The sequence below is a fragment of the Ovis aries genome, chromosome 3 (assembly GCF_016772045.2).
Source record: "Ovis aries strain OAR_USU_Benz2616 breed Rambouillet chromosome 3, ARS-UI_Ramb_v3.0, whole genome shotgun sequence".
Taxonomy (NCBI): domain Eukaryota; kingdom Metazoa; phylum Chordata; class Mammalia; order Artiodactyla; family Bovidae; genus Ovis; species Ovis aries.
The window spans coordinates 94,994,933-95,021,679 of NC_056056.1; the positions used below are offsets into that span (position 1 = coordinate 94,994,933).

At 50.2% G+C, this 26,747-nt stretch overlaps 1 protein-coding gene across 10 annotated transcripts in view; it reads right to left on the reverse strand.

Annotated features, from left to right (window-relative positions):
* SFXN5 (sideroflexin 5) overlaps positions 1-26,747 on the reverse strand; it is a 126,220-nt gene that overhangs the window by 32,376 nt on the left and 67,097 nt on the right. For 7 of the 10 annotated variants that reach the window (XM_042246345.2, XM_027966998.3, XM_004006070.6 and 4 more), the window contains one exon: positions 15,774-15,864. In XM_042246345.2, the coding sequence (XP_042102279.1) occupies positions 15,774-15,864 (91 nt within the window). Of the gene's footprint in view, positions 1-263; positions 6,052-15,316; positions 15,371-15,773; positions 15,865-26,747 lie in introns of those variants that run through there. The other 3 variants (XM_060413912.1, XM_042246344.2, XM_060413910.1) reach the window with 3 other exon arrangements.

Below are 26,747 nucleotides of genomic sequence, written 5' to 3' on the forward strand. Positions count from 1 at the left end.
GGAGGAAGACAGAGCATCAGACAGAAAGACAAATGTGCAAGAAGATTCTCAAAAAGAAGACTACAGGGGAATTTGCCCCTTGAACTAGCAGCGAAACAGAAGCATAGATCAATGGAGTTAACAGTCCCGAAACACTCCTGGCTGTAGGGGAAAGGAATTTCTGTAAATGCGGTTGTATCAATTCACGGGGCAAGGGCCATTCAAAATATGGGGTGGAGCAGTGGGCTATTTCTCTGGGAAAATCAAACACCATAACTCCTCTGTTCTAAGAAGCATTTACTCATATTTTAACAGCACAAAAATCACAATGTGCCTTACAATGCCTGTGGCAGGGGAGACCTCGCTGGCTCTTCATCACAACTGCCTGCGCATGGGCGACCTCAGCCACGTCTAGAGGCACCTGTTCACGCAAGTGTCACCTCAGCTGCCCACAGCAATCCACACAGAATTTGAACTTAAACTTAGATTCCTAATTGTTGCCTGAAACATCTTTTTAAAACTTACACCATAATAGAGCACGGACATGGAAAGTTATTGTGCATGCGGAAGATCGCCTGCCAGACACCAGGCAATGCAATTAAAGGCAGCAGAAATTGCCAAACCATAGATAGCTCCCCTAAAGAAATGCTTGCCCATATGCACAAAGAGACATTTACAAGGATGTTAATTATAGCACTGTTTGTAACAGCAAATAATTAGAAACAGCCTAAATGTCCACCATTAGGGAACTCACACGGGGAGATCGCCAGAACAAACTTATGTGAGCAGACTTGCTGAGTATGTACAGGGTGATTTATGGAACGTAAACCATGTAACTGGTACACACACGTGTCTGCATAAATCCTTGGATACTGTTCTGGAAGGGTCACACCTCACCAAGTGATCCTCTAGGGGAAGAGAGCCAAATTTGGAAATTAGGGATTGTTGAAGGACTTCTACTTTTTTACCCTAAATTTACCTAGACTGTTTGCATTTTTGCAAAGAGAATGTAACCAGGCTTTTCTTTTCTAAAAGTTGAAAAGGAAATGCCAAACTTCTTGAAGTAGATCAGAAAAATGTCAAACCCCAGCAGGGGTTGGTGTGACCTAGGCATGGGTCCTGTACTTAGGCATCTGTTTCAAAAACTTCCTAAAGAAGCTGATTAACTTTAAAAATATTTTTTTTCCCTCAAGTAAAGAATAAAATGAAACCACTAGTATAACAAAGTAGGAGTTAAAAAAAAAAAACCTCAATAATCTTTAATGTGTTTTGAAATTTTCCTGTTAATTTAAAAGGGACTAAAAAGGGTCAAGAGTAGAGGCAGAGATTACAAAAAGCAGTGGTGGTCACGATGCCGTATTTAACAATCAATGCCCAAAACAGAACTGTAAAATGTGGAAAAGCCTGAGATTCAGACTCTGTGATATTGAAAAAGTGATTTGGATTGAATGTGCAGTATATGCTTATTTATTCCTTCAAATGAAATATAGTCCTCTCCTCTTCGGAAAGATTGTTACATTAATGCCTCACAACTAAGGTATCTCAGAATTAAGAAACAAAGGCATTTGATACCTATTTATGAACCATATTACAAGAAATGGGAAACTTTAAAATATATTTATTATATATGACAAAGGGCTACTGATATGAAGGGTCGAATGGAGGGTCATGGTGACTGACTCCCCATAAGTATAATGTCCTTCCCTTGATGGAGGATGGGATGTGTGACCAACTTAGACAATGAGGGTGTCTGCAAGACTTCTGGGAAAGTCCTCCTCCCACTAAAAAAGTGGTGGTCACCAGAACCTCCTGTCCTCTGGACAGTGGTGGGTTTGGATATGAAGCTTGGAATTGCAGTTGCCATCTCACAACCATGAAGGGAGTAAGCCTGAAGATGAAGCCCCAGCAGAGCAAAGATAAGGAAAGAACGGCCTTGATGCCTGAAGGGAGACTTGACCTCTGTAAAGTCATCATTATTATTTAAGCCGTTTGAGTTGAGGGTTTCTGTTACTTTCAGCCAAAAATGATCATAAAATACATAAAGAGCATTAACAATTATTAAGAAAAAGATATAGTGATTAACAGACTCAAAGAACGAACTTTAGGTTACCGGGGTGGGAGCAGGGTAGGGGGGAGAACAGATTTGGAGTTTGGGATTGACATATACATACTACTAATAATTAAAACAGATGACCAACAGGGACCCACTGTATGGCACAGGAACTCTGCTCAATATTCTGTAATAACCTAAATGGGAAAAGAACTAGAAAAAGAACAGATATGTGTATAAATATAACAGAATCACTATGGTATATATCTGAAACTAACACAACAGTGTCAATCAACCATAGTCCAATATAAGGTAAAAATTTAAGCGAAAAATACAATGGTCAAACTCACTGAAAAATATTCAAGTAAAAATTCATAAAAGAAATATTTTTAAATATTTTAAAATTCAATGAACGTGAACTTACTAATTGTCAAAGACTGATTTTTGAATCTAAGAAAAAAATTAACCTGCAAGAGTTCTTCATCTTTGGGTGTAAGCAAAAAATAAGGGAGTTTGACTCATTGGTTTAATGGTTTACAAATAGCTTGGGCTTGTTTTCTCACTTTGTTGATGGTGTCTTCGGTCATGCAGTTTAACATACATACGTGTTTGTGTATGCTCAGTCGTGTCTGACTCTTTCTGACCTCATGGACTAGAGCCCACCTGGTTCCTCTGTCCATGGAATTTCCCAGGCAAGAATACTGCAGTGGTTTGTCATTTCCCATTCCAGGGGGTCTTCCTGATCCAGGGATCAAACCTCTGTTTCTTGTGTCTCCTGAACTGGCAGGCAGACTCTTCACCACTACACCACCTGGGAAGCCCTTTAACATACAATATATCGTCATATATGTTATCATATAAGCAATCCTTTCCTCTCTGGTATATACTTTTTGTATTACCAAGAAACTCTATCCCTACTCCAAAAATGTTCATCTACATTTCCTTCTAGAAGCTTTAACATTTTACTGTACGCATTTAGGTCTTCAATCTGTCTGGAATTTGTTGGACTGCGAGGAGATCAAACCAGTCAATACTAAAGGAAATCCATCCTTAATATTCATTGGAAGGACTGATGCTGAAGCTGAAGCTCCAGTACTTTGGATACCTCCTATAACAAGCTGACTCACTGGAAAAGACCCTAATGTTGGGAAAGATTGAGGCAAAAGGAGGAAGGCGTGGCAGAGGATGAGATGGTTAGGTAGCATCACCAACTCAACGGACATTAATTTGAGCAAACTCTGGGAGACAGTGAAGGACAGGGGAGCCTGGCATGCTGCAGTCCATGGGATCCCAAAGAACAGATAAGACTTAGCAACTGAACAATAAATGAAAAGAAATCTCCTTCTCTCTCTTCTATTTGGAAAACCACATGCCCAGTGAAGTTAAGAAAAGATTCTCAACCATACTGGGAATTGGAAAGCGCAAATTAAAATGAGAAAGATCCATTTCAGATGGATGAAACTGAGTTTTAAAAATTGATAATAGCAAATGCTGAAGAAGATTTAGGGAAACAAAAATCACCCTTGCAAGCAGAGTAAAAGCCAGTCTGCTCATTTGGTGCAGGTGGAGATGGCCTTGCTCCTGGGAAGAAAAGTTATGACCAACATAGTTCAGTTTAGTTCAGTTGCTCAGTCATGTCCAAATCTTTGCGACCCCATGGATCACAGCATGCCAGGCCTCCTGTCCATCACCAACTCCCGGAGTTTACCCAAACTCATGTCCATCGAGTCGGTGATGCCATACAACTATCTCATCCTCTGTCGTCCCCTTCTCCTCCTGCCTTCAACTTCCCAGCATCAGGGTCTTTTCCAGTGAGTCAGCTCTTTGCATCAGGTGGCCAAAGTATTAGAGTTTCAGCTTCAACATCAGTCCTTCCAATGAACACTCAGGACTGATCTCCTTTAGGTTTGACTGGTTGGACCTTCTTGCAATCCAAGGGACTCTCAAGAGACTTCTCCAACACCACAGTTCAAAAGCATCAATTCTTTGGTGCTCAGCTTTCTTTATAGTCCAACTCTCACATCCATACATGACCATTGGAAAAAACATAGCCTTGACCAAGTGGACCTTTGTTGGCAAAGTAATGTCTCTGCTTTTTAATATGCTGTTTAGGTTGGTCATAACTTTCCTTCCAAGGAGTAAGCGTCTTTTAATTTCATGGCTGCAGTCACCATCTGCAGTGATTTTGGAGACCAGAAAGATAAAGTCAGCCACTGTTTCTACTGTTTATCTATTTGCCATGAAGTGATGGGACTGGATGCCATGATCTTAGTTTTCTGAATGTTGAGCTTTAAGCCAACTTTTTCACTCTCCTCTTTCACTTTCATCAAGACAGTCTTTAGTTCTTCTTCACTTTCTACCATAAGGGTGGTGTCATCTGCATATCTGAGGTTATTGATATTTCTCCCGGCAATCTTGATTCCACCTTGTACTTCATCCAGCCCAGCATTTCTCATGATGTATCTGAATATAAGTTAAATAAGCAGGGTGACAATATACAGCCTTGACAAACTCCTTTCCCTATTTGGAACCAGTCTGTTGTTCCATGTCCAGTTCTAACTGTTGCTTCCTGACCTGCATACAAGTTTCTCCTGTATAGCAAGTCAGGTGATCTGGTATTCCCATCTCTTTCAGAATTTTCCACAGTTTCTTGTGATCCACACAGTCAAAGGCTTTGGTATAGTCAATAAAGCAGAAATAGATGTTTTTCTGGAATTCTCTTGCTTTGTTGATGATCCAACAGATGTTGGCAATTTGATCTCTGGTTCCTCTCCCTTTTCTAAAACCAGCTTGAACATCTGGAAGTTCACGGTTCATGTATTGCTAAAGACTGGCTTGGAGAATTTTGAGCATTACTTTGCTAGCGTGTGAGATGAGTGCAATTGTGCAGTAGTTTGAGCATTCTTTGGCATTGTCTTTCTTTGGGATTGGAATGAAAACTGACCTTTTCCAGTCCTGTGGCCATTGCTGAGTTTTCTAAATTTCCTGGCATATTGAGTGCAGCACTTTCACAGCATCATCTTTTAGGATTTGAAACAGCTCCACTGGAGTTCCATCACCTCACTAGCTTTGTTCATAGTGGTGCTTCCTAAGGCCCACTTGACTTCACATTCCAGGATGTCTGGCTCTAGGTGAGTGATCACACCATCATGATTATCCAGGTTGTGAAGATCTTTTTGTACAGTTCTTCTGTGTATTCTTGCCACCTCTTCTTAATATCTTCTGCGTCTGTTAGGTCTATACCATTTCTGCCCTTTATTGAGCCCATCTTTGCATGGAATGTTCCCTTGGTATCTCTAATTTTCTTGAAGAGATCTCTAGTTTTTCCCATTCTATTGTTTTCCTCTATTTCTTTGCACTGATCACTGAGAAAGGCTTTCTTATCTCTCCTTGCTATTCTTTTGGAACTCTGCATTCAAATGGGTATATCTTTCCTTCTCTCCTTTGATTTTTGATTCTCTTCTTTTCACAGCTATTTGTAAGGCCTCCCCAGACAGCCATTTTGCTTTTTTGCATTTCTTTTTATGGGGGATGGTCTTGATCCCTGTTTCCTGTACAATGTCATGAACCTCCAGATCCGTAGTTCATCAGGCACTCTATCAGATCTAGTCCCTTAAATCTATTTCTCACTTCCACTGTATAATCATGAGGGATTTGATTTAGGTCATACCTGAATGGTCTAGTGGTTTTCCCTACTTTCTTCAATTTAAGTCCAAATTTGGCAATAAGGAGTTCATGATCTGAGCCGCAGTCAGCTCCTAGTCTTGTTTTTACTGACTGTATAGAGCTTCTCCATCTCTGGCTGCAAAGAATATAATCAGTCTGATTTCGGTGTTGGCCATCTGGTGATGTCCATGTGTAGAGTCTTCTCTAGTGTTGTTGGAAGAGGGTGTTTGCTATGACCAGTGCGTTCTCTTGGCAAAATTCTATTAGCCTTTGCCCTGCTTCATTCTGTACTCCAAGGCCAAATTTGCCTGTTACTCCAGGTGTTTCTTGACTTCCTACTTTTGCATTCCAGTCCCCTATAATGAAAAGGACATTGGGTATTAGTTCTAGAAGGTCTTGTAGGTTTTCATAGAACTGTTCAACTTCAGCTTCTTCAGTGTTACTGGCCAGGGCATAGACTTGGATTACCGTGATACTGAATGGTTTGCCTTGGAAATGAACAGAGATCATGCTGTCATTTTTGAGATTGCATCCAAGTACTGCATTTTGGACTCTTTTCTTGACTATGATGGCTACTCCATTTCTTTTAAGGGATCCCTGCCCACAGTAGTAGATATAATGGTCATCTGAGTTAAATTCACCCATTCCAGTCCATTTTAGTTAGCTGATTCCTAGAATGTTGACGTTCACTCTTGCCATCTCCTGTTTGACCACTTCCAATTTGCCTTGATTCATGGACCTAACCTTCCAGGTTCCTATGCAATATTGCTCGTTGCAGCATCAGACCTTGCTTCTATCACCAGTCACATCCACAACTAGGTGTTGTTTTTGCTTTGGCTCAATCCCTTCATCCTTGCTGGAGTTATTTCTCCACTGGTCTCCAGTAGCATATTGGGCACCTACCGACCTGGGGAGTTCATCTTTTATTGTCCTATCATTTTGTCTTTTCATACTGTTCATGGGGTTTTCAAGGCAAGAACACTGAAGTGGTTTGCCATTCCCTTCTCCAATGGACCACATTCTGTCAGACCTCTCCACCATGACCTGACCATCTTGGCATGCCCTATATGGCATGGCTTAGTTTCATTGAGTTAGACAAGGCTGTGGTCCATGTGATCAGCTTGGCTAGTTTTCTGTGACCAACCATAGGCTGCATATTAAAAAGCAGGACACTACTTTGCTGACAAAGGTCTGTCTAGTAAAAGCTATGGTTTTTCCTGTAATCATGCATGGATGTGAGAGTTGGACTATAAAAAAAGCTGAGAGCCAAAGAATTGATGCTTTTGAACTGTGGTGTTGAGGAAGACTCGTAAGAGTCCCTTGGACTGCAAAGAGATCAAACTAGTCAATTCTAAAGGAGATCAGTCCTGAATATTCTTTGGAACGACTGATGCTGAAGCCAAAACTCTAATACTTTGGCCATCTGATGTGAAGAACTGACTCATTGGAAAAGACCCTGATGCTGGGAAAGATTGAAGGCAGGAGGAGAAGGGGACAACAGAGGATGAGATGGTTTGATGGCATCACAGACTCAATGGACATGAGTTTGAGCAAGCTCCATGAGTTGGTGGTGGACCGGGAAACCTGGCGTGCTACAGTTCCTAGGGTCGCAGAGCTGGACATGACTGAGTGACTGAAGTGAACTGAACTAGGAGACAGGCATTACCTCTGATGTGATCATTCCACTTCTCTGTACTGACCCTTGAGTGCTGATTCTCAGTACTGGCTGCACAACTGAACCAAATCGGAGGTAGGACCCAGATGTCTGTATCTCTTTTTAAAGCTCCCAAGGTGGTTGTTTGAAAACCTCTGGCCTGGAGAAGCTCCTACTTGTGTGCATACAGACACGTGTGTAAGGCTGTCTGGTGCAGTGCTACATATAATAGTGAGAAACTGCAAACAGCCTAGATGTTCCCAATTAGTCTTTAGAAGCTGAGATGAATGCACATGTATTAACATGGATAAATCTCAAAACCACAATGAAGAGCAAGTTTAAAATGACATGTTCAGCACAACATAATGTAAACTTAACATGTAAACAATACAATTTCTGGTTTATGATACAGACACATAAGATACAATATAAAAACACAAATGGGGAAGGTGTAAGTCAATAGCCTTCCTCAAGAGAGAAGAAAACAGAATTAAAAAGGCAGAGGGCGGAGAAAACTTTGGGTGCATCTAATATCTTATTCTCTATTTCCTATAATATTCCATGTGTTGAAATAATATATCACAATCTTTTAAAACGCCATAGATGAATTATTGTGACTATTAAAAGGATAAGTTGGAATTTTATGACTGTCATGGAAAGACATCCAAAATTGATTGTGAAGTTAAAAAGAAATTTATGAACAGTATACACAGTATGGTCTCACTTATATTAAATATATATTTATATTGGCATGTTTATAGTATATAAATATAATAAACAGGCAGAGATTCCTATACTTTGAGATATTTATTTGAATTTGGAGGGATATATACCAAACTTATCTCTGAGGAGAGAAGTGAAATTGTTTAACTTATATAACAATCAAGTATTATCAGGAAAAAAACAGAACAATTTTTATTAAAACAAAACCCAAAACGCTCTAGTGGAAACCAGGAGACTTGAGCATAAAGCTCTCCAGACTCCACTTCTTCTCCCTCTTATTTTGTAGGTAACAAGTGCGTAGAGTGAACAATCCAAATCACAAAAAAAGAGTGAATAATAACAAGTCTCCTTCCAGTCCCTGACCTTCAGTTTACTCCCCTCCCCTTAGGCAGCCACTGTAGCCAGATTCTCATGTCCCTGCCAGACATGGTCTATTCACAAGCAGACATGTATGTATTGATGCATCATTACCTTATGTCTACACACACACTTGAATCACACCAGATTGTACAGCCTTTGTCTTCAGAGGAGCAGTTATCAGATGGGAATGTGTTCCCTAATACCTGCTTGATTTCGTGATATCCCTCACCATTCTGCCTGTGAGGCTGGGCTATATGGCACATGTACGTACATGCGGGCATGCTTCAGTCGCTTCAGTCGTGTCTGACTTTTAGCGACCCCATGGACTGTAGCCCGCCAGCCTCCCCTGTCTATGGGAGTCTCCAGGCAAGAATACTGGAGTGGGTTGCCATGATGTCCTCCAGGGGACCTTCCCAACCCAGGGATCGAACCCTGTCTCTTCCGTCTCCTGCACTGCAGGCGGATTCTTTTCCACTGAGCCACCAGGGAAGCCCTGTGGCACACATTTTCTTCTAAATAGCTTGAGAATTTAGGGAGAATTTCACAACCCATACTGAAGCGTCACAAACTCAGGACTAGGAATTTCTGGGTTGAAAAATCAGCCTGTAAACATAGGTATAGGCCGACTCTGAAGTTTGGGATCTCCTAACAAAAGACTCCTGCTGACACATTCATTTTCTGAAAAGCACCCTTTTATCACAACTCCTCCCCAGCTGAAGATTGTTCAATGAGCCCCCATTAATCATAAACTAAAGCTTGAACTCTCAGCTAGTATTCAGGGCCCCAAAATGCCCTTTCCCTACCTGGCCCACCCCAACCAGGCCCCCTCCTCTCACATTCCTAACCCCTTCTCCTCTGTCTTGGGCTTCCCCACCTCTTCTACGTCTGGTCTTCTCTGCCTTCCGGATTTAAGAAATTAGAAGATAACTGAATTGGAAGGGCACTCGTTCAACAAGCACTCTCTAAGCACCTACTGTATGCCAGGTCCTAGGCAATCTGCCCGCAACAGGTGACTTGGTCACACATAAATGCCTCTCTCAGATTTTTGTACCAAGCTTATACTCAGGTGCTTCTCTATCTCAGGAGTCAGGCGGCTCATTCCTTCAATAGACTGTCGGTTTTTCAGGAGATCCTGCTACTCTTTTTGTCTCCACTCCCAGTGCTTTTCTGCCTGTGTGGGATCTAGAACCAAAGAGACAGCCTTGTTCTGGCCACTGTCTCTAATCTGCAGCTGAAGCCGGGCAGCCTCATCAGAGCCACACACCACATGTCTGTGTCTGTATGTTAGTCTCACAGTCATGTCCAACTCTTTAAGACCCCATAGGAATATTGGGGTGGGTTGCCATTTCCTTCTCCAGGGGACTTTCCTGACCCAGGGATCAAACCAGGGTCTCCCTCATTGCGGGCAGATGCTTTACCGTCTGAGTTACTGCTGCTGCTGCTAAGTCACGTCAGTCGTGTCCGACTCTGTGCGACCCCATAGACGGCAGCCCACCAGGCTCCCCCGTCCCTGGGATTCTCCAGGCAAGAACACTGGAGTGGGTTGCCATTTCCTTCTCCAATGCATGAAAGTGAAAAATGAGTTACTAGGGAAGCCCAACACACCACTTGGGTGGACCTATTTCGGGCATACAGTCCACAAAATCCCCAGTCGTTATCCTAAGTACTCCAACCAAATCAAGTTCAGCACCTTCAAACTTGTGCAGCTGCATTTTTTGAATAGCGAGCCTTACATCAAACCTTGTGAGATCTTTTTGGATCCTGGTAGGTGGCTCAGTGATAAAGAATTTGCCTGCCAGCGCAGGAGATGCAGAAGACCTGGGTGTGATCCCTGGATTGAGAAGATCGCCTGGAGGAGGAAATGGCAACCCACTCCAGCATTCTTGCCTGGAGAATCCCATGGACAGAGGAGCCTGGTGGGCTATAGTTCATGGGGTCTCAAAGAGTTTAACACGACTGAATGACTGAACACGCACACACACCCTTGCCCGTGAGTTCATAATCATTGCCAAGTTGCTATCTCCATTCCTTGTGTGTGACCCACTGACCTCCTCTGACCAAGGCAGTTATAAAATAAGTGAGGGGACAAGACTGAAGGCAGAGCCCTAGAATACACCACTGGGAGACTCCCCTCTGCTCGACTCGGGCCCACTGGCCCTGTCCTCTTGGGGCCTGACACACACCAGGGCCCCATGCCAGTTCCAGGGCCCTGATTCTGGCACCCAGCCTGGCCCACCTCCCCACCCAGATCCAACCAAGAAAGGCTGAAGAATGTGCCCAGGGCGACCGAGTCATCCACCCTAGGCCTGCCAACTGAGCGAATGACAGTGACCGCAAAAACTTGCATGAGAAAACATTAAAAAAAAAAAACAACAAACAATTAAAAAAAACACACCGCAATAAATTCTAAGCAGCCACAATGAGGCTACCAATGTCATCTAAGGTGACACAATGTGGTCACCAATGTCATCAGGGTGGGGTTTCACTTCTGGGTGCCAAATTTCAAGCCATTTTCACTAAAACGTTCATCTGCTCACTGTACAAACCCACACAGAACGCTAGGTGCCGAGCAAAGAGCGGGGCTGGGGGTTGGTGATGAATGAGATCTAGTCCCTGTCTTGGAGAGCTCACAGTCTGATGAGGAAGGCAGACTCAAAAGCAAAATGAGTAGTTCCAGGACAGACAGAGGCACACACAGGATGCTGTGGTATAACCCTGACTGGGGCTCCCAGGGAGGACTTCCTGGAGAAGGTGATGTTGGAAGTGAGAAATGAAGGCCTGGCAGCCAAGAGAAGGCAGAGAGTGGGAAGAGCAAGCGCTCCAGCCAAACAGGGCCTTGTGCAGAGGCCCGGGGCCAGACAGAAGGGGAGCCGCAAGGTTCACCACAGTGCGACAGGGCTCGAGCAAGGCCAGGGGCCACGTCCAAAAGGTGACTCAAGGGCCTTGAGGCTGCCTAAGGTCTGCAGATGCCACTTCAAGTATCACTGACCCAGACAGAGGGAGGATAAGTCACAAGGCCCAGGACACAGCGGACACAGGAGCACCCTGCCGTCTCCCAACGACAGGGATGCAGGAGGCGACGCCTAGGGAGCGTCTCCCAACGACAGGGGTGCAGGAGGCGATGCCTAGGGAGGACCGTCTCCCAACGACAGGGATGCAGGAGGCGACGCCTAGGGAGCGTCTCCCAACGACAGGGGTGCAGGAGGCGACGCCTAGGGAGCGTCTCCCAATGACAGGGATGCAGGAGGCGATGCCTAGGGAGGACCGTCGCCACTTGGGCACACTGCCAGGGCCACGTCCTGGTGAAGCAAGAGGGTGGACTGAGCACCAGGAGGCGAGCGGTAAAATGAAGGGGGAATCAATGACAGGAAGACCCGTGGTCTGGGGCGAAGGGAAGCATAGAGACGGGGGTGGAGGTGGGGCACTCTGGGTATGAACCAACAGAAGACCTCCCCCAAAGGCTGCCCAGACACCCCGAGCAGCAGACTCCCTGCAGAACACAGAGACTTCTTCACGGCAGTGAAATAAGCTGTGACATTTAATGTAAGGGACTGCTGCCAACAGCGCACGACGAAGTCACTTTCCACAAAGGGATAATTGAGGCTCCATGCAGGAGGGCTATTCCCTGTGCCAGGAGCTGACCAGCTAGTACTGAGGCTCAGGCCCAGATGGGGCCCTTAGCACACGACACTGCCTGTCTGCTGCTCCACGTGGATGCAGCCGGGCAGCCTGGGGGTGACCTTCAGAGCCCCCTACCCTGCCCCGCACCACATCCACAGAGCCAGGCACAGAGGTGCGCCACCAGGTGACACCCGGGCCTCCCCTTCCCAGCTCCAGGCCACAGGCCCTGCCATGCCCACTTCTCATCAGGTGTGTCTATGCCTCTTTCCTGGTGTCCCATCATGGAACTGGCACCTGCCTCTGACCCTGCCTGCTACTCCTCCAGCCTCCCATCCCAAGGACTCACAGGAAGGCTGTTTGTGGAGCCCACCTCCCCTGGAATGGACTCTGCTCGTGGAGACTGGTGGCTGGACCTGGGGGCGGGGGTATTTTTCCGACGCCTCCTCGATTGACCTTTAATTACACTGTTTGCCCAGCTCCCCAAACCATTAACTTCCACCTCACAGCAATTGCACATCAATTAATGGAGGGCCTGCTCTGAGCTCGAGCTCCTCAACACAATTAAGCGTGACAGTCCACAAATAAGAAAGAACTGAAGAATTAATTAAGGTCTAAACAAATTAATTACCAGTCCCCAATCAATTCCAATGCCAGCACACATGCTCCTGGGCTCACCGGCTTTCCTAACATCTCCACATATAAATACAAACTGAGATTTCCCACATGATTGCTGTTCTAGACCAGGGCACGGCGAGGCTCTGAAACCACCTTGAGGGAGAGAATTGGCTGCAGTGAGCATCCTTGGGGCTTCCCACATACTCAGCACACACTCACACACACACATTAGTTGCACACACGTGTGCATAGCCCTAGCTGAAAAACGAGGGGAGAACTGGTGGATCACTCCTGGTGGCGGAGTGCTCCTGGTGGTGCAGTGTCTGGGGCCTGGCACACCCAGGGAAGGCCTGTGGTGACTGTCACAGAGGCCCCCATGGGAAGGGGCAGCAGGGTCTGGCCTGATGCCAGAGAGGGGTGGGAGCGGCAGGAATCAGGCTTCCTGTGCCCAGAGTCTCGAACCTCTCTCCTGGGCAGCAGTGGGGCACCTCCTGGACTTCAAGCTGGATCAGGACAGGGCAAAGCAGTGGAAAGAAGCAGCTGACCCCAAGAGCTTCCTTGCTCCCAGAGCCTGAGTCCCCAGCCCACCCAGGGGAGAGGGAGGAGGGGCGTGGCCGCTGAGCACAGGGGCCCTCTCAGGACCCTCTCTCACCCTGAATGGGAGACCCTCCGCTGCTCCACCCTCCCACCCCCACCCTGGCAATCGGCTTGATCACTTTCACGTGCCTCAACCTGCTCCCCATGTGCACTGAGGGCTCCATGAGTTCTGTCTCTCCATTAGTGCAGGGGTCCAGAGGACCAACAAGCCCTGAGCAGACTTCTCAGCAGCCTTGACGGTGGCCAGCCGAGAGGTGGACGCCTGGAGGGCCTAGGCCCCGCCAGTGTGCAGTGAGGCAGACAGGTACTCTGTCTGGCTGGAGGCCCCAGAGGATAAGGTGCAGGAGGCCAAGTGCAGGACTATTCAGTGGCCTGAGGGGACCAGGGGGCTTTTAAGCCCCTGGGGGGTAAGGTGCCTGCCCATTTACCCTGAACACTACTGTGTCTGTCTCGGCTAGGGGAGTCAGCAAATGCCATTGTAGGTGGGCCTAGGATAGGCACTGGAGGCCAGAGAGATGGAAGCTCACATGTTGGGGAGGAGAGAAGGGGCAGGGTGTGGAGGGCAGGCACACAGCCAGGACTGGACCACAGTGTGAGGAAGCAGGCAGAGAGGGCCCGTTGCTGTTAGGATCCTGGTGAGCTAGGACCATCAGGGCTGCAGACCTCACCATGAACACCCCGTGCAACCCCCTAGGGGCTAGGGACATGCAAGACTGCAAGACCCTCTGTGACAGCCAGACCAGGCTCCTCCCCAGCAATAAGATAGGAGAGGAATCGGCTGGAGCCAAAAGAGGGACAGGTCGGAAAGCCTCGGAAGGGGTCAAACCCGAAAGCAGGGGCCCTCCTCCTGAGGGAGCCCCCAGAGAGGTTAAGACCACTTCCAAGGTCACACAGCAAGATAGCTGGCTGAGCAAGGCTGCAGTGGGTCCCGGTAGAGTCCTTATCTGAAGTCTGGCTCAAGGACAGATTAAATCTTGGCTGAGACCAAGATCCAGTCCAATGCAGCTGAGAGCTGCCCCCTCCTCAGGCTGCATCTGACCCCCCAGCTCAGGACAGCGAGGAACACAGGTTCGGCCGCTGTGTTCACTCAATTAGGCCCCTTAACAAAGTCAGATCTAAAGAGTTATTCCATTAATGGCCCACACCAGAAATAGCTGAGAGTTCATTAAAAGTGTGGAGTTGCTATAGCAATTATCTGGGTCGGCTGAGGATCAGCCGGGTGGCTGGTCCTGGGAGTTCGTTAGCCTCCGGGCCCACGAGGAGGTGGGGCTGCTCAACAGTGATCTCTCACCTATTCACAGAGGCTTTTCAGGTGCTTCAAAGCCCTTTCTGAAGAACCGAGCTAGTCTGCAGTCTCATCTGCTCCTCACTCAGCTCAAAGCTGTGGAAAGGTAGGTACTGGTGCCCACGTCTTACAGATGGGCAAGCGGAGCCCTGGAGGTGAAGAACAGGGTTGGGACCATGAGCTTGGGTCTCATGCCCCGCTCTTCAGACCGAGTCTTGGCACCAGGGAGCTCACGGGACCTCTTGCCCGTTCAGGGCCTGTCCCAGCTTTGTCCTCTGGCATCAGATGGGGGACTCGATGTTGTGGTTCAAGCACTTGTTTCTCCTCTTGTACCTTCTCCCCAAGTAAGGTGTAGGCTTTTTAAGAGCCTGGCTGGGCTTTATGGTGAATTCATGACTCCCAAGACCAGCAAAGGCTCTGCTGAAAGCAAGTGAAAGCACCTACACACACACCCACACACACCCACACCCTCCCCATGACTAGCCTTGAACATTCTTTTTTGTCAGGAACCTGAGGCCCCTACACCCCTCTCCAAATAATGTCTCTAAAGTTTATGCTTTGCAAGCCAAACAAGTGGGATAACAAGGAGATTATATTGAAATAAATTATCAAAATATTTTTTCAATTGTGATATAGTAAATAGATGTGCTTTTAAACTGAATTTAAAAAAGATCTTTAAGTGGATCTATTATGATTTGGGGTGAGTGTTAAGCACGAATGGTATTTTTAAGATCTCTGTAACAACTGTAATACGACATGAAAATACCTGTGATTTCTACTGGTGAGAGTCACGGTCCTGCTCTCTACTGCAATGTGCTGCCTAGATTCATAATGGAAGGAAATGTTACATTTCAGTTTGTTGTTCAGTTGCTTGGTCGTGTCCAACCCTTTTGTGACCCCTTGGACTGTAGCCCACAGGGCTCCTCTGTCTGTGGGATTTCCCAGCAAGAACACTGGCATGGGTTGCCATTTCCTTCTCCGGGGGACCTTCCCAACTCAGGGAGTGAACCCACATCTCCCGTGTTGGCAGGCGGATTCTTTACCCCATCACTCTTTTTTCTCTCTGCACATATTTTCCTCCAGTTGCTCCAGGCAGAACTCCCCCCACCGCAGCGTCGAGAGAGGCCTGGAGGGCCCTTCCAGCTCCCCAGAGCCCAGCAGCCCATGTTCCCAGACATTCCTGCGCACACGTGCACAGAAGCTCCTTGCTGTGCAAGGCTTACCTACGGCAGGGAATGGCACAAATCTCTGGACGAGAAGGCGGGTGGCCGGGGTGAACTTGTTGGCTTTCTGAACCAGGACATTAAGGCCCACCTTCGAAAGAGAAAAGAGAAAGAGTGTGTGCTGCTGAGGCAGCCTGGGGAGGGAGGGGCAGGCAGGGGAAGAGCAGAGAGCAAGGGCCACCATCTTGCCCTACAACTGCACCCTCAGCCCCACCTGAGGCTGCCGAGCCCCAGTGCGGCTCCTTAAGGCATCACTGCCCAGGCGGCCCAGTGAGCCGGCCTGGGAGACAGCTGCACACAGGCACGCAGGCACACAGCCTCCCTGGGCACAGGACAAGGGATGGTAGGACGGTTGCTGTCAGAAGAATATATAAGCTGGAAGTAGGGGAAGTATAGGACGCCCCTCACTCCTACTCAGCTTTTTTAAAATTTCTTATTTTATACTGGAGTGTGGATGTGTGTGTTAAATTGCTTCAGTCGTATCTGACTCTTCGCGACCCAATGGAATAGACAGCCAGGCTCTTCTGCCTATGGGATTCTCCAGGCAAGCATACTGGAATGGATTGCCATTTCCTTTTCCAGGGGATCTTCCTGACCCAGGGATCAAACTCGCCTTTCTTGTCTCCTGCATTGGCAGGCCGGGTTCTTTACTCGAGCCACCTGGGAAGCATAGCTGATTAACAAAGCTGTGTTGGTTTCAGGTGTTTAGTAATGTGATTTAGTCACACATATTTATCTACTCTTTTTCAAATTCCTTTCCCACTCAGATTGTTATATAATATTGGGAAGAATCCCCTGTGCTATACAGTACGACCTTGCTGGTTATCCATTTTAAATATAGCAGTGGGTACGTGTCCATCTCCCAGCCCCCCAACCTTTGCCCTCCCTGCCCGGTAACTGTCAGTTCATTCTCTAAGTCTGTGAATCTTTTCTGTCTTCCAGCGTGTTAAGCGCCACATTTCTGGGGTCCCACTGTGAGCCCAGCCATAGGCCTGGCCAGACTGGAGGGCTCAACACAGGGAGACACATAGGTGACTGGAGAGCTAAGCAGAGCCGCCCAGAGCAGGATGGGGGCTCAGAGGGCACCCTGGGCTCGGTGACCACCTTCAGACTCGAGCTCCCTTCACTCAGTCCAGGACGTCTGGGCCTGCCTTGCCTTTTCCATGGGCACTCCCAACTCCAGTCCACCCCCTACACTGAGCCTCATCTTCCTAGAACACAGGTTCACTCATATCCACCTCCCTGTGGCCTGTGAAAGAGCCGCCATCTCCGTGCAGCAGTCGTGGCCTTCATAACCTCCCTTCCCCACTCCTCCAGCACCCCATTCCCTCTCTCCACGATCCAGTCGGCTGGTCACCAACAGTACGTGCGTTTCCCACCCCAGGGCCTTTGCCCGTGCTGGCCCCTGCGCCGCGAACTCCCTCCTTCCTCTGCTCAGTCCCCGCCTGCCCTTTAAGGCCCACCTCTGCACTCCACCTCCCGTGTCACTCACGCTGGGAGTCATTCAGCCTTTGTCTGCCTTGGTTTCCTTGTCTGTAAAAAGGGATGATAACATCTGACAGCACCAGGGCTGCTGTGAGGATGTACGCACAGTGCCTGGCGTGAGCAGGCACATAAGAGGCATCAGTGAAAGAACCTAGGTAGGAGTGATGTCACCTCTCCCAGCAGAAAGTCACTCCCTCGCACATCACTCCCCTCGTCCCCAGCACTCACTACCCTGTGAGTCTGTGAGCCTGGCACCCTGGCCAGACTGAGAGGGAGGGACTGTGCCTTCCTCGTCTTTGGATGTCTGGGCACATAATACAGGCTCAGCAAAGCACTGGCTGAGGAATAAATGCAAGAAAACAACAAACAAGTGGATGGATGGAGAGACCAGCAACGGCTGGAGGAGGAGCACCCTGGAGAAGGGGGGATTGGGCTGGGGAGGACTCCGGTGGGAAGACAAGCATGAGCGCAGACACTGGGAGACGCAAGAGGAGCCTGTGGTCTAGATGGAGGCTATGTAGAAGCCTCTGCTCCCCCAAACCGAGGCCAGAGCCAGGACTCCCCTGGGGGCCTCCTGGCCTGACAGGACCACGGACAGCCTGCTCTCAGTCTGGTACACCCGGCGGCTCAGCAGGCCACCCTGCACCCGCAGCCCTGGCTCTGGCCTCAACCTTCTGGGTTGTTGGGGAGAGGCAGAGCCTTGGGAAGGCCTCCAGGGCATCAGGGTGGATGCCGCAGCAATCAAATCAGTTCATGGCCTGGCACAAATGGCCCAGACCAGGCTGCAACTGTAAGACCCGGGAAGAGAGCAAGTGCCAGCCCACCAGCTGTGGGCAGCCCGGGACCCCGCACTAGGAGCTGCCAGGCAAACCCAGCCTGGGCTCTCGGGGGCCTGACTTCCATTTGAAGCCTCAAGCTGGTGGTCAGAGTCCAATTCTCGTCCTCTCTGCCTGCTCAAGGAGAGGCAGGGAGACTCAGGGGAGCTTGGACACACTTCGGGGGCAGGGCAGTGCAGGTGGGTAGGCTGAGGGGATGCCAGCCCACCCTGGGTCCCGCAGCCCTGCTACACAGAGGGAACTCACCAAGGCCAGGTCTCCCCACTCTCAAACAGCAAGTGACTATTTTGGTGACTCAGAAATGGTCACCCCAAGCCCCCCAAAATACCAGGGGATATGTTCTTACAGAAAGCCAGTCTAGAAGGAGGACACAGGCAGGCGTAAGGGATGAGGAAGGAGGAGGAAAGGGCATGTGGAGATGCCAGGCCAAGTGCTGAGCTCGTCACACGAAATATCTTACTCCAGTCCCCAGTGCTAGCCATAGAGACAGGGCGTGTTGCCCTTGAACAGATTCAGAGAGGTGAGGTGACTGCTCACAGACAGACACTGTCATGAGGCAGGAAACACTAGGACTCAAGCCCACAGTCTGCTGATTCCAAAGCTTTGCTCTTGGCCACGGCGCGATTTCCTTTCCAATTATCGTCTATCTCAGTCAGGAATGTCCGACAGGCCATTTTTTAAAACGACGACAAGCCGTTTCAGACTGGCTGTCTATAGCGCAAAAGCCTCCCTGAAAAGGCCAGCCTGGGGCTGAGGCCCAGGTGAGCGGAAGGCAGCTTCAGGTGGAGAACATGGGGCCCTTAAACCTCTTAAACCTGGCAGCTAGGAAAATGAAGGTCTGGGTTCAAAACCCTCTGCATTTGTTTGGAAAGACGCGGGAAGTGCTGGAGGAATGGGCAGCTGGAGAAGCCAGCAGGGAGCTGGAGCCCTTCCCCACGCAGCCTCCTGGGGACAGGCCAGGCTGGTGGGGGGGGAGGGCAGGAAGGAATAGGGGCCACTGGTTGGAGCAAACACTCAGACTTGCCTGCTGCCCTCAACCCTTCCCCACACTTGGCTGACTGTTCTTCCCAGCGGCTAGGATTAGCACAGCCCAGGATATTGACCCAGCCTGTCTCCCCCAGGGAGGGGGCTGGGACCAGAGAGGTTTGGTATATGTAGTTGCAAGCTTGCTAGGAACCCATGAAGTCACTCTGTCCACTCATCAAGGATGGGCCTGGTGGCAAGAAGGCATGAATACAGGTGAGGCTTCAGCCCTGATCTTATTGTCCCAGCAATTAGGATGGCCACAGTCTGGGAAGGAACCAGGGTGGGCTACAGACTGGGGGTTGGGAGCCCGTCTGTTCTGGTTCCTCGGGGACCCTTTGGCCTGGAACATTTGGTAGAGCCCATTAAAATTAAAAAGCCAAGTGGCTGATGGCTCTGAATGCCAACTCGCTTTCCCTGGCATGGTGGGTCCTGTTTAAGAGAACCAGCTGGCATTAATGGCACACAACTCATCACGAACAGCAGCTAGCGATCAGAAAAATCTGAGCTAATAATCGGGTTCGGGAAAGATAATGAGATATGGAACAGTCACCGCTGAGGGTCCCCCAGGGTTTGTTTTAACAGCCTCCAGATAAACCACAAAATAGAAATTAACCAAACAGGGGCTCCATTTTGGTGGAGGGGAGCACAAACAAGATGGGGATTTTGTGTAAGAATTCCCCATGGGGCCAGCGGCAGGGTGCCTGGGAGAAGCCAGAGCCCAGGACCCGTGGACGGCAGATTGGGCTGAGAGAGCAGTGGACCCACCTCTGTCCAAGCTCTCGCTCCCGGGAGGGTGGATTTGCCATGGGCAGCTGAGGGCACAAGAAGGGGAGGAGGGAAGTCTGGCTCCCTGGCAGACCCCCACAATGGAGACAAATGCTGCCCGGCACCAAGAACTGGGGACCCGCGTCCCAAGACCTTCAGTGTCATCGGGGAACACAGCTGATAACTGTCTCCTTGAGTAGGAGGGTCCTTCCAGGCCAACACCAGCCTAGCTTCTACAAGGCCAGAGATGAGACATCGGATGGGGTTGGAACAATGCCTGTGTCCTCCACTCCAGCCCCCTGCAGAATGCCTCTATCTCCATGGGCTTCAGGCAATCCACCTGCACACACGGCAAATGAGGGTCATCTTGATCTTCCTCACCCACATCCTGTCTGCCTCTCCCATTCCCAGCTCAGCTCTTCAAGCCAGAACCCTAGGGGTCTACCTGGACAGGAGCCTCTGCTACCCCACACCCAGCTCTGTGTGCTGGGTGTCTTAAGTACAGCTATTTCTCTCTCTCTCTCTGCTCAAGCCCACCATTTAGCTTAAGCACCCATCACTTCTCCCTGGACAACTGCCCACCTCCTAACTGGGCTCCCTACTTGCCCTCTTGACCCTTCTAATCCACTGTCTAATCCACAGCAGCCAGAGTGGAACCAACACGCGTGAGTCTCTCAGTGGTTTCACTGCATTTAAGACCCACACGGCCCTAGCTGACCACCTGGACATGCTTGCAAGGCTCTGGTCACTTCAGCCCCACCCTGCTCCTCCAATGAGCCAGTTCCCTCCCTCCCTCTCCCACCTTTTCTCGAAAGCCCTGCCCTCTCTCAGCTTCCTCACTTTTCAGCTTGAACATCAGGCCTTCAGAGAGGCCTCCTTTTCACTCAGGGCTCCCCCTTTTTACAGCCTCTCACGAAACCTGGAGCTCTTCTTTCCACATACCTATCACAGTCCCTAAGTTCATTCATTTACTTCTTAAAACGTTGGGAATCAAAGTAACTCATGTGTATTATTTAAAACAGAATTATATGGAAATATTGTTATCTGTGGACACTTTACCAAACATCCATCTCTCCCCATAGGCCCTAAAGTGCTGGGCACAGGGCCTATGTACACTCTTATTCCTCATGGAATTTCTGGTGCCTGATGAAATGAGTAGGTGCTTAATAAATGTTTCTAGATAAATCAAGTGACTGATTTCTGAAGCAGAAAAAAAAAAAAAAAAAAAAGAGCCGCAAATGAGACTTGTCTTGTGCAGCCACTGCTGTCCACCTCGGCAAACACAGCTCTATGGGGCCAGATCCACGTGCAGGGCTAAGACCACCTGAGCGAATGGTATATCCACTCTGCCAGGAGGAGGAGCTTTGAGGGGGCACGTGCCCTCCCCCAGGGCTAGGAAGGCTTCTGAGAAAGGGGATGCCCAACTGAGCCCTGAGGGAGGGTAGGGAGCAGCCAGGCAAGAAGGGAGGGGGACTCTGCAGGCTGCAGGAATATGAAGTACCAGGTTGTCTGCAGCCAGTTCTGCGGACTAACAGCACCTGCCATAAGGGGCCCAAGGCGCCCTGTAGGACAACAGACGGAGCACGTCTGAAAGGAGGGATGGCATGAGGTCAGAATTTAGGATCTACTTCTGGGTGGTGGATCATAAAATAACCAAGTGGTCATACAACCAAGCATGACAGTTGGACCATAAAGAAGGCTGAGCGCTGAAGAATTGTTGCTTTTGAACTGTGGTGTTGGAGAAGACTCTTGAGAGTCCCTTGGACTGCAAGATCAAATCAGTCAATTCAAAACCAAATCAACCCTGAACATTCATTGGAAGGACTGATGCTAAAGCTGAAGTCCCAATACTTTGGCCACTTGATGGGAAGAGCTGACTCATTGGAAAAGACCCTGATGCTGGAAAAGATTGAAGGCAGGAGGAGAAGGAGACGACAGAGGATGAGATGGTTGGATGGATCACCGACTCAATGGACATGAGTTTGAGCAAGCTCTGGGAGACAGTGAAGGACAGGGAAGCCTGGTGTGCTGCAGGCCATGGGGTCACAAAGAGCAGGACACGACTGAGCTACTGAACAACACCACCACCAAAGTGGCCAGGGGTTTTTGCAGGCCCTGGTGGAGCAAGGGCTAGAACAGGTCAAGGCATCGCCGAGGTACCAAAATTGCCCACCAGAGGGCGTGCATTGATCCAATAGAATAAAATCGATAGCAACCAGTGGACCCTGAGCCTCTATGGAGGTCAGTTTGTCCTGCAACCCCAATCAGGCTGTTGCTTGGCAACAGGTCCAAGAGCAAAGGGCCAAGGTGGCCAGGACAGAGTTGTGCACAGGTTCAAACACCAGTCAGCTCCAGCTGCAGCTGTGTAGCTTCTTTGCTAGCAATAGTGACCAACATTGACCCCTGAACCATGCCCCAGAGGAACCTGCTGGCCACTTACAGGAAAACCAATGATATCAGACCCCTTCTGTCTAGGAAGGGACAACAACATGTCCTCCCCAGGATAGATGTGGAGCCGATATCTGCGTCAGACTTGTCACTGCCAGCATCACCATCTGCAGGCTTCCGGAACACTTCAGATTCGGATGCAGGGTCCATACAATGGGCCCTCCAACCTGGAAGCCACACAGAGTGACAGCAGAGAGGCAGCAGTCTGCTCTGGATTCTCAGGCTGTTGGTCTCCTAACTCCATCAGGCTCAGAGAAGAGTATCTGGGCCTGAGCTACACGCTGGACCGCAGAGGACACCCTGAGCTACACCCTGAGCTATACCCTGGACCACAGAGGACACCCAGAGCTACACCTTGGACCATGAGGACATCCAGAGCTATACCTTGGATCACAGATCACACCCTGAGATACACTCTGGACCATGAGGACACCCAGAGCTACACCCTGGACCGCAGAGGACACCCAGAGCTACACCCTGGACCACAGAGCACACCCTGAGCTACACCCTGGACTGCAGAGGACACTCTGAGCTATACCCTGGACCACAGAGCACACCCTGAGCTACACCCTGAGCTACACCCTGGACCACAGAGCACACCCTGAGCTACACCCTGAGCTACACCCTGGACCACAGAGCACACCCTGAGCTACACCCTGAGCTATACCCTGGACCACAGAGTACACCCTGAGCTATACCCTGAGCTACACCCTAGACCACAGAGCACACCCTGAGCTACACCCTGAGCTACACCCTGGACCATAGAGCACACCCTGAGCTATACCCTGGACCACAGAGGACACCCTGAGCTACACCCTGAGCTACACCCTGGACCACAGAGGATACCCTGAGCTACACCCTGGACCACAGAGCACACCCTGAGCTACACCCTGAGCTATACCCTGGACCACAGAGTACACCCTGAGCTATACCCTGGACCACAGAGGCTACCCAGAGCTATACCCTGGACCACAGAGGACACTCTGAGCTACACCCTGAGCTACACCCTAGACCACAGAGCACACCCTGAGCTACACCCTGAGCTACACCCTGGACCACAGAGCACACCCTGAGATACACCATGAGCTACACCCTAGACCACAGAGCACACCCTGAGCTACACCCTGAGCTACACCCTGGACCACAGAGGACACCCTGAGCTACACCCTGAGCTACACCCTGGACCACAGAGCACACCCTGAGCTATACCCTGAGCTATACCCTGGACCACAGAGGATACCCAGAGCTACACCCTGGACCACAGAGCACACCCTGCTGGACCACAGAGGACACCCAGAGCTATACCCTGGACCACAGAGGACACCCAGAGCTAGACCCTGGACCATAGAGCACATCCAGAGCTACACCCTGGACTACAGAGGACACTCTGAGCTACAACCTGGACCACAGAGGACACCCAGAGCTATAGCCTGGACATGAGGACACCCAGAGATATACCTTGGACCATGAGGACACCCTGACCTACACCCTGGAGCATGAGGACACCTGGAGCTACACCCTGGACCATGAAGACACCTGAAGCTACATCCTGGACCATGAGGACACCCTGACCTACACCGTGGACTGCAGAGCACACCCTGACCTACACCCTGGACCATGAGGACACTCTGACCCACACCCTGGACTGCAGAGCACACCCTGACCTACACCCTGGACCATGAGGACACCTGGAGCTACACCCTGGACCATGAAGACACCTGAAGCTACATCCTGGACCATGAGGACACTCTGATCTACACCCTGGACCACAGAGGGCTCCTGCTGAAGATGCTGATAAAGACACTGAGGCACAGAAGTGAAGTCAAGGACAGACACTATTTTACTGACACAAAGCCACTTCTTTCTTCCTGCTTCCCTGTGGTGTAGGGTGGTTAGAAAAGTCAGGCTGTGCTGTTGGCTCCCCACTGGAGGAACTCTTACCCTGCCCCCTGGTAGACAAGTCTCTCCCAGGTGCTCTGAGACCAGAGGGGACTGCAACAAAACTTTTGAGGGGCTCTTCAAGTGTAACAAGGGGTTGCACTCTACCCACCTGCATACTTGGTTTCTGGGCGTTCTGCAAGACTACACCTGACTCGTTCTGTGCTTGAGCGAGTGGTGTCCTCCGTGGTCCAGGGTGTAGCTTAGGTTGTGCCTTAGGAGATGCCTAGCAAGTTGAAGGCGCTCCGTAAGTATTACCCACTATGATTACTTGCCAGTCTGACTATCACGGGGCACAGAGCTCCAGTAAGCAATGGGAACTGGGAGGGGTGGAGCTCAGCCCAGGCAGCCCCTGGGATACCTCCTTGTGTCCACTGACTGGGTTAACAGACAACCACTGTATCCTATACAGAAGGGACCCTCCAGGGCCCAGGCCCTTTAGGAACAGAGGTCAGCACTTCTCCAACAGGGAAAGCCTTTGTCCAGTGAAGACCCAGCTGAAGGTGAAGTGTCTGAGGATCAGGCATGAAGCAACGCTCATCCTCTGCTCTGCCATCCAGCTCCTGAATGTTCACGTGAGCCTTTAGCCCTGTGCCCTCTCTGGCCCCAAGTCCACTCATAACCGGGACCCCATGTCCAGACAGGTGGTCCATCTACTGGCCCTGCCAACCGCTCACAACTTCCCCTGCAACCCTCTTCTGCCCACGCCCTCTGCGATGCCCCCAGGCCCCTGAGCCCAGGCAGGGGTTCCTGGCAGGGCTGCCCTCATGACTGACAAGGCACGCATGGTGATTCACGGGGCCCCTGCTGCCCCACCCCCACCTGCTTCTGGAATCTGTCCTGCTCTCCTTCTCCTGGTGCCCCTCTGGGTGCTGTGCCCTCTTTCTGGAGCACCCAGCCCTGCCCTCGCCTCTGCAGTCTGTCTTATGAGTCAGCCCTGTGTGAACTGGGGGCACTCCCCTGTGTCCTTCCCACCGAATCACTTTTATCATAATCATGGTGACACTACAGAGTATCCTCAGCTTCTTCCCCTCGCAGCACCTTGAAGGTCACACGGGTCTGTGCCATCCCCCAGCACTGGCGAAGCGCCTGGAACTCTTGCGCTCCTGAAGGGAATGACCGGGTCTCCCTCCGGTAGCCAGGACTCGGCGGGGGTGACCACAGAAACGCTCAACACGAACGCCCGAACCAAAGCACAGCAAGCACTGACAGAACTTCCTTTGTTAAAAGACAGCAAACTGCTAGATTTCAAAAATAACTTAAGACGAAATTTCTTTTTCATTCCCGAGTAAGAAGACAGACATTGCCAGATCTATTTAGAGGGTTCACCAAAAGGCTGCTAACCTCCCACTGGTGGTCCTGCCACCAGGAGGAGACTGCAGTTAGGGAGTGCACAGAGGGGACTGATTCTTGGGGCTGCTGTCCAAGGTCAGGGGCTCTTCTGAGAGGGGAAACGGGCTCTCCCAGGTCCGGAGAGAGGGCTGGACTCACAGGGCCTGGCCTTGACTCAGCAGGTCCTCAGTCTCTGGGATCTCTCCTTGGCTTGTCAGCCCTCATCCATGCCGCCTGCTTGTAGGACTCACTTTAATTAATGCCAGAACTGGGCCAACCACTGGGGCCGTGACACTTGTTTGCAGGTCATCTCCTCCTAACAGGCTCACCCTGGGGCAGGAGGGAGAGGGGTGGATTTGTCATTAATTGAAGCAGAAATCAGTTAATGAGGCCGCGAGGCCTGGGCTTCCAAAGAACAAGGGGAAAGGAAAATAAAATAAAGCCTCTTTCTTTGGAGGTTTCATGATTTACACACACAAAAGAAAAGCAAGCAAGCTGCAAATTTTCCAAGTCAGAAACTCCACTCCATCTGCCGGAGCTAGACCCTCACTGTGCGCAGACGTCAGGCTGGGGGACAAGCCGCTGGCGGGTGGAGCGCAGAGGGGCCTCCGAAGCCAACCGTCGATCAGCAACCTAATAACAAGTGTTTCCGGAGCACTGCTCCGCACCCCACTCTGTGGGGGAGAAGACACGGGGCCTGTCCCTGTCCCTGGTAAGTGTGAAATCCGGCAGAACAATGAGAGGGCAGGACACGGGGCATAACTGAGCGAGTGTACGAGAAAGACAGAAGTTTCTAGGACTTGGGGCTGGCATAGTCAGGGAACACCTCCTCCAGGGGCTCTGCAGCTAGGAGGGGAGGGGGAGGAGGGTGTCCCCAGCACAGGTACACCCCCTGGGGGTTGTGAGAGCCCAGCACGAGGCCCCATCCCCTGTGAGTAAGACCCTGGCTCTGCAAGCCTGGAGGGCCTTAAGTCCCCAGGAACTCTGCAGCTTGAGCGTCAGAACCCTCCCCCCACAATCTGGGCTGAATCCAGCCCTGCAAAGTTGGGATGGAATGACTGAGGACTGCAAGGGTGGGACAGTGAGGACTGGGGGTGCAGAGAGCCCAGAGCCCTGGGAGGAAGCCATGTCCCTGTCCCTGCAG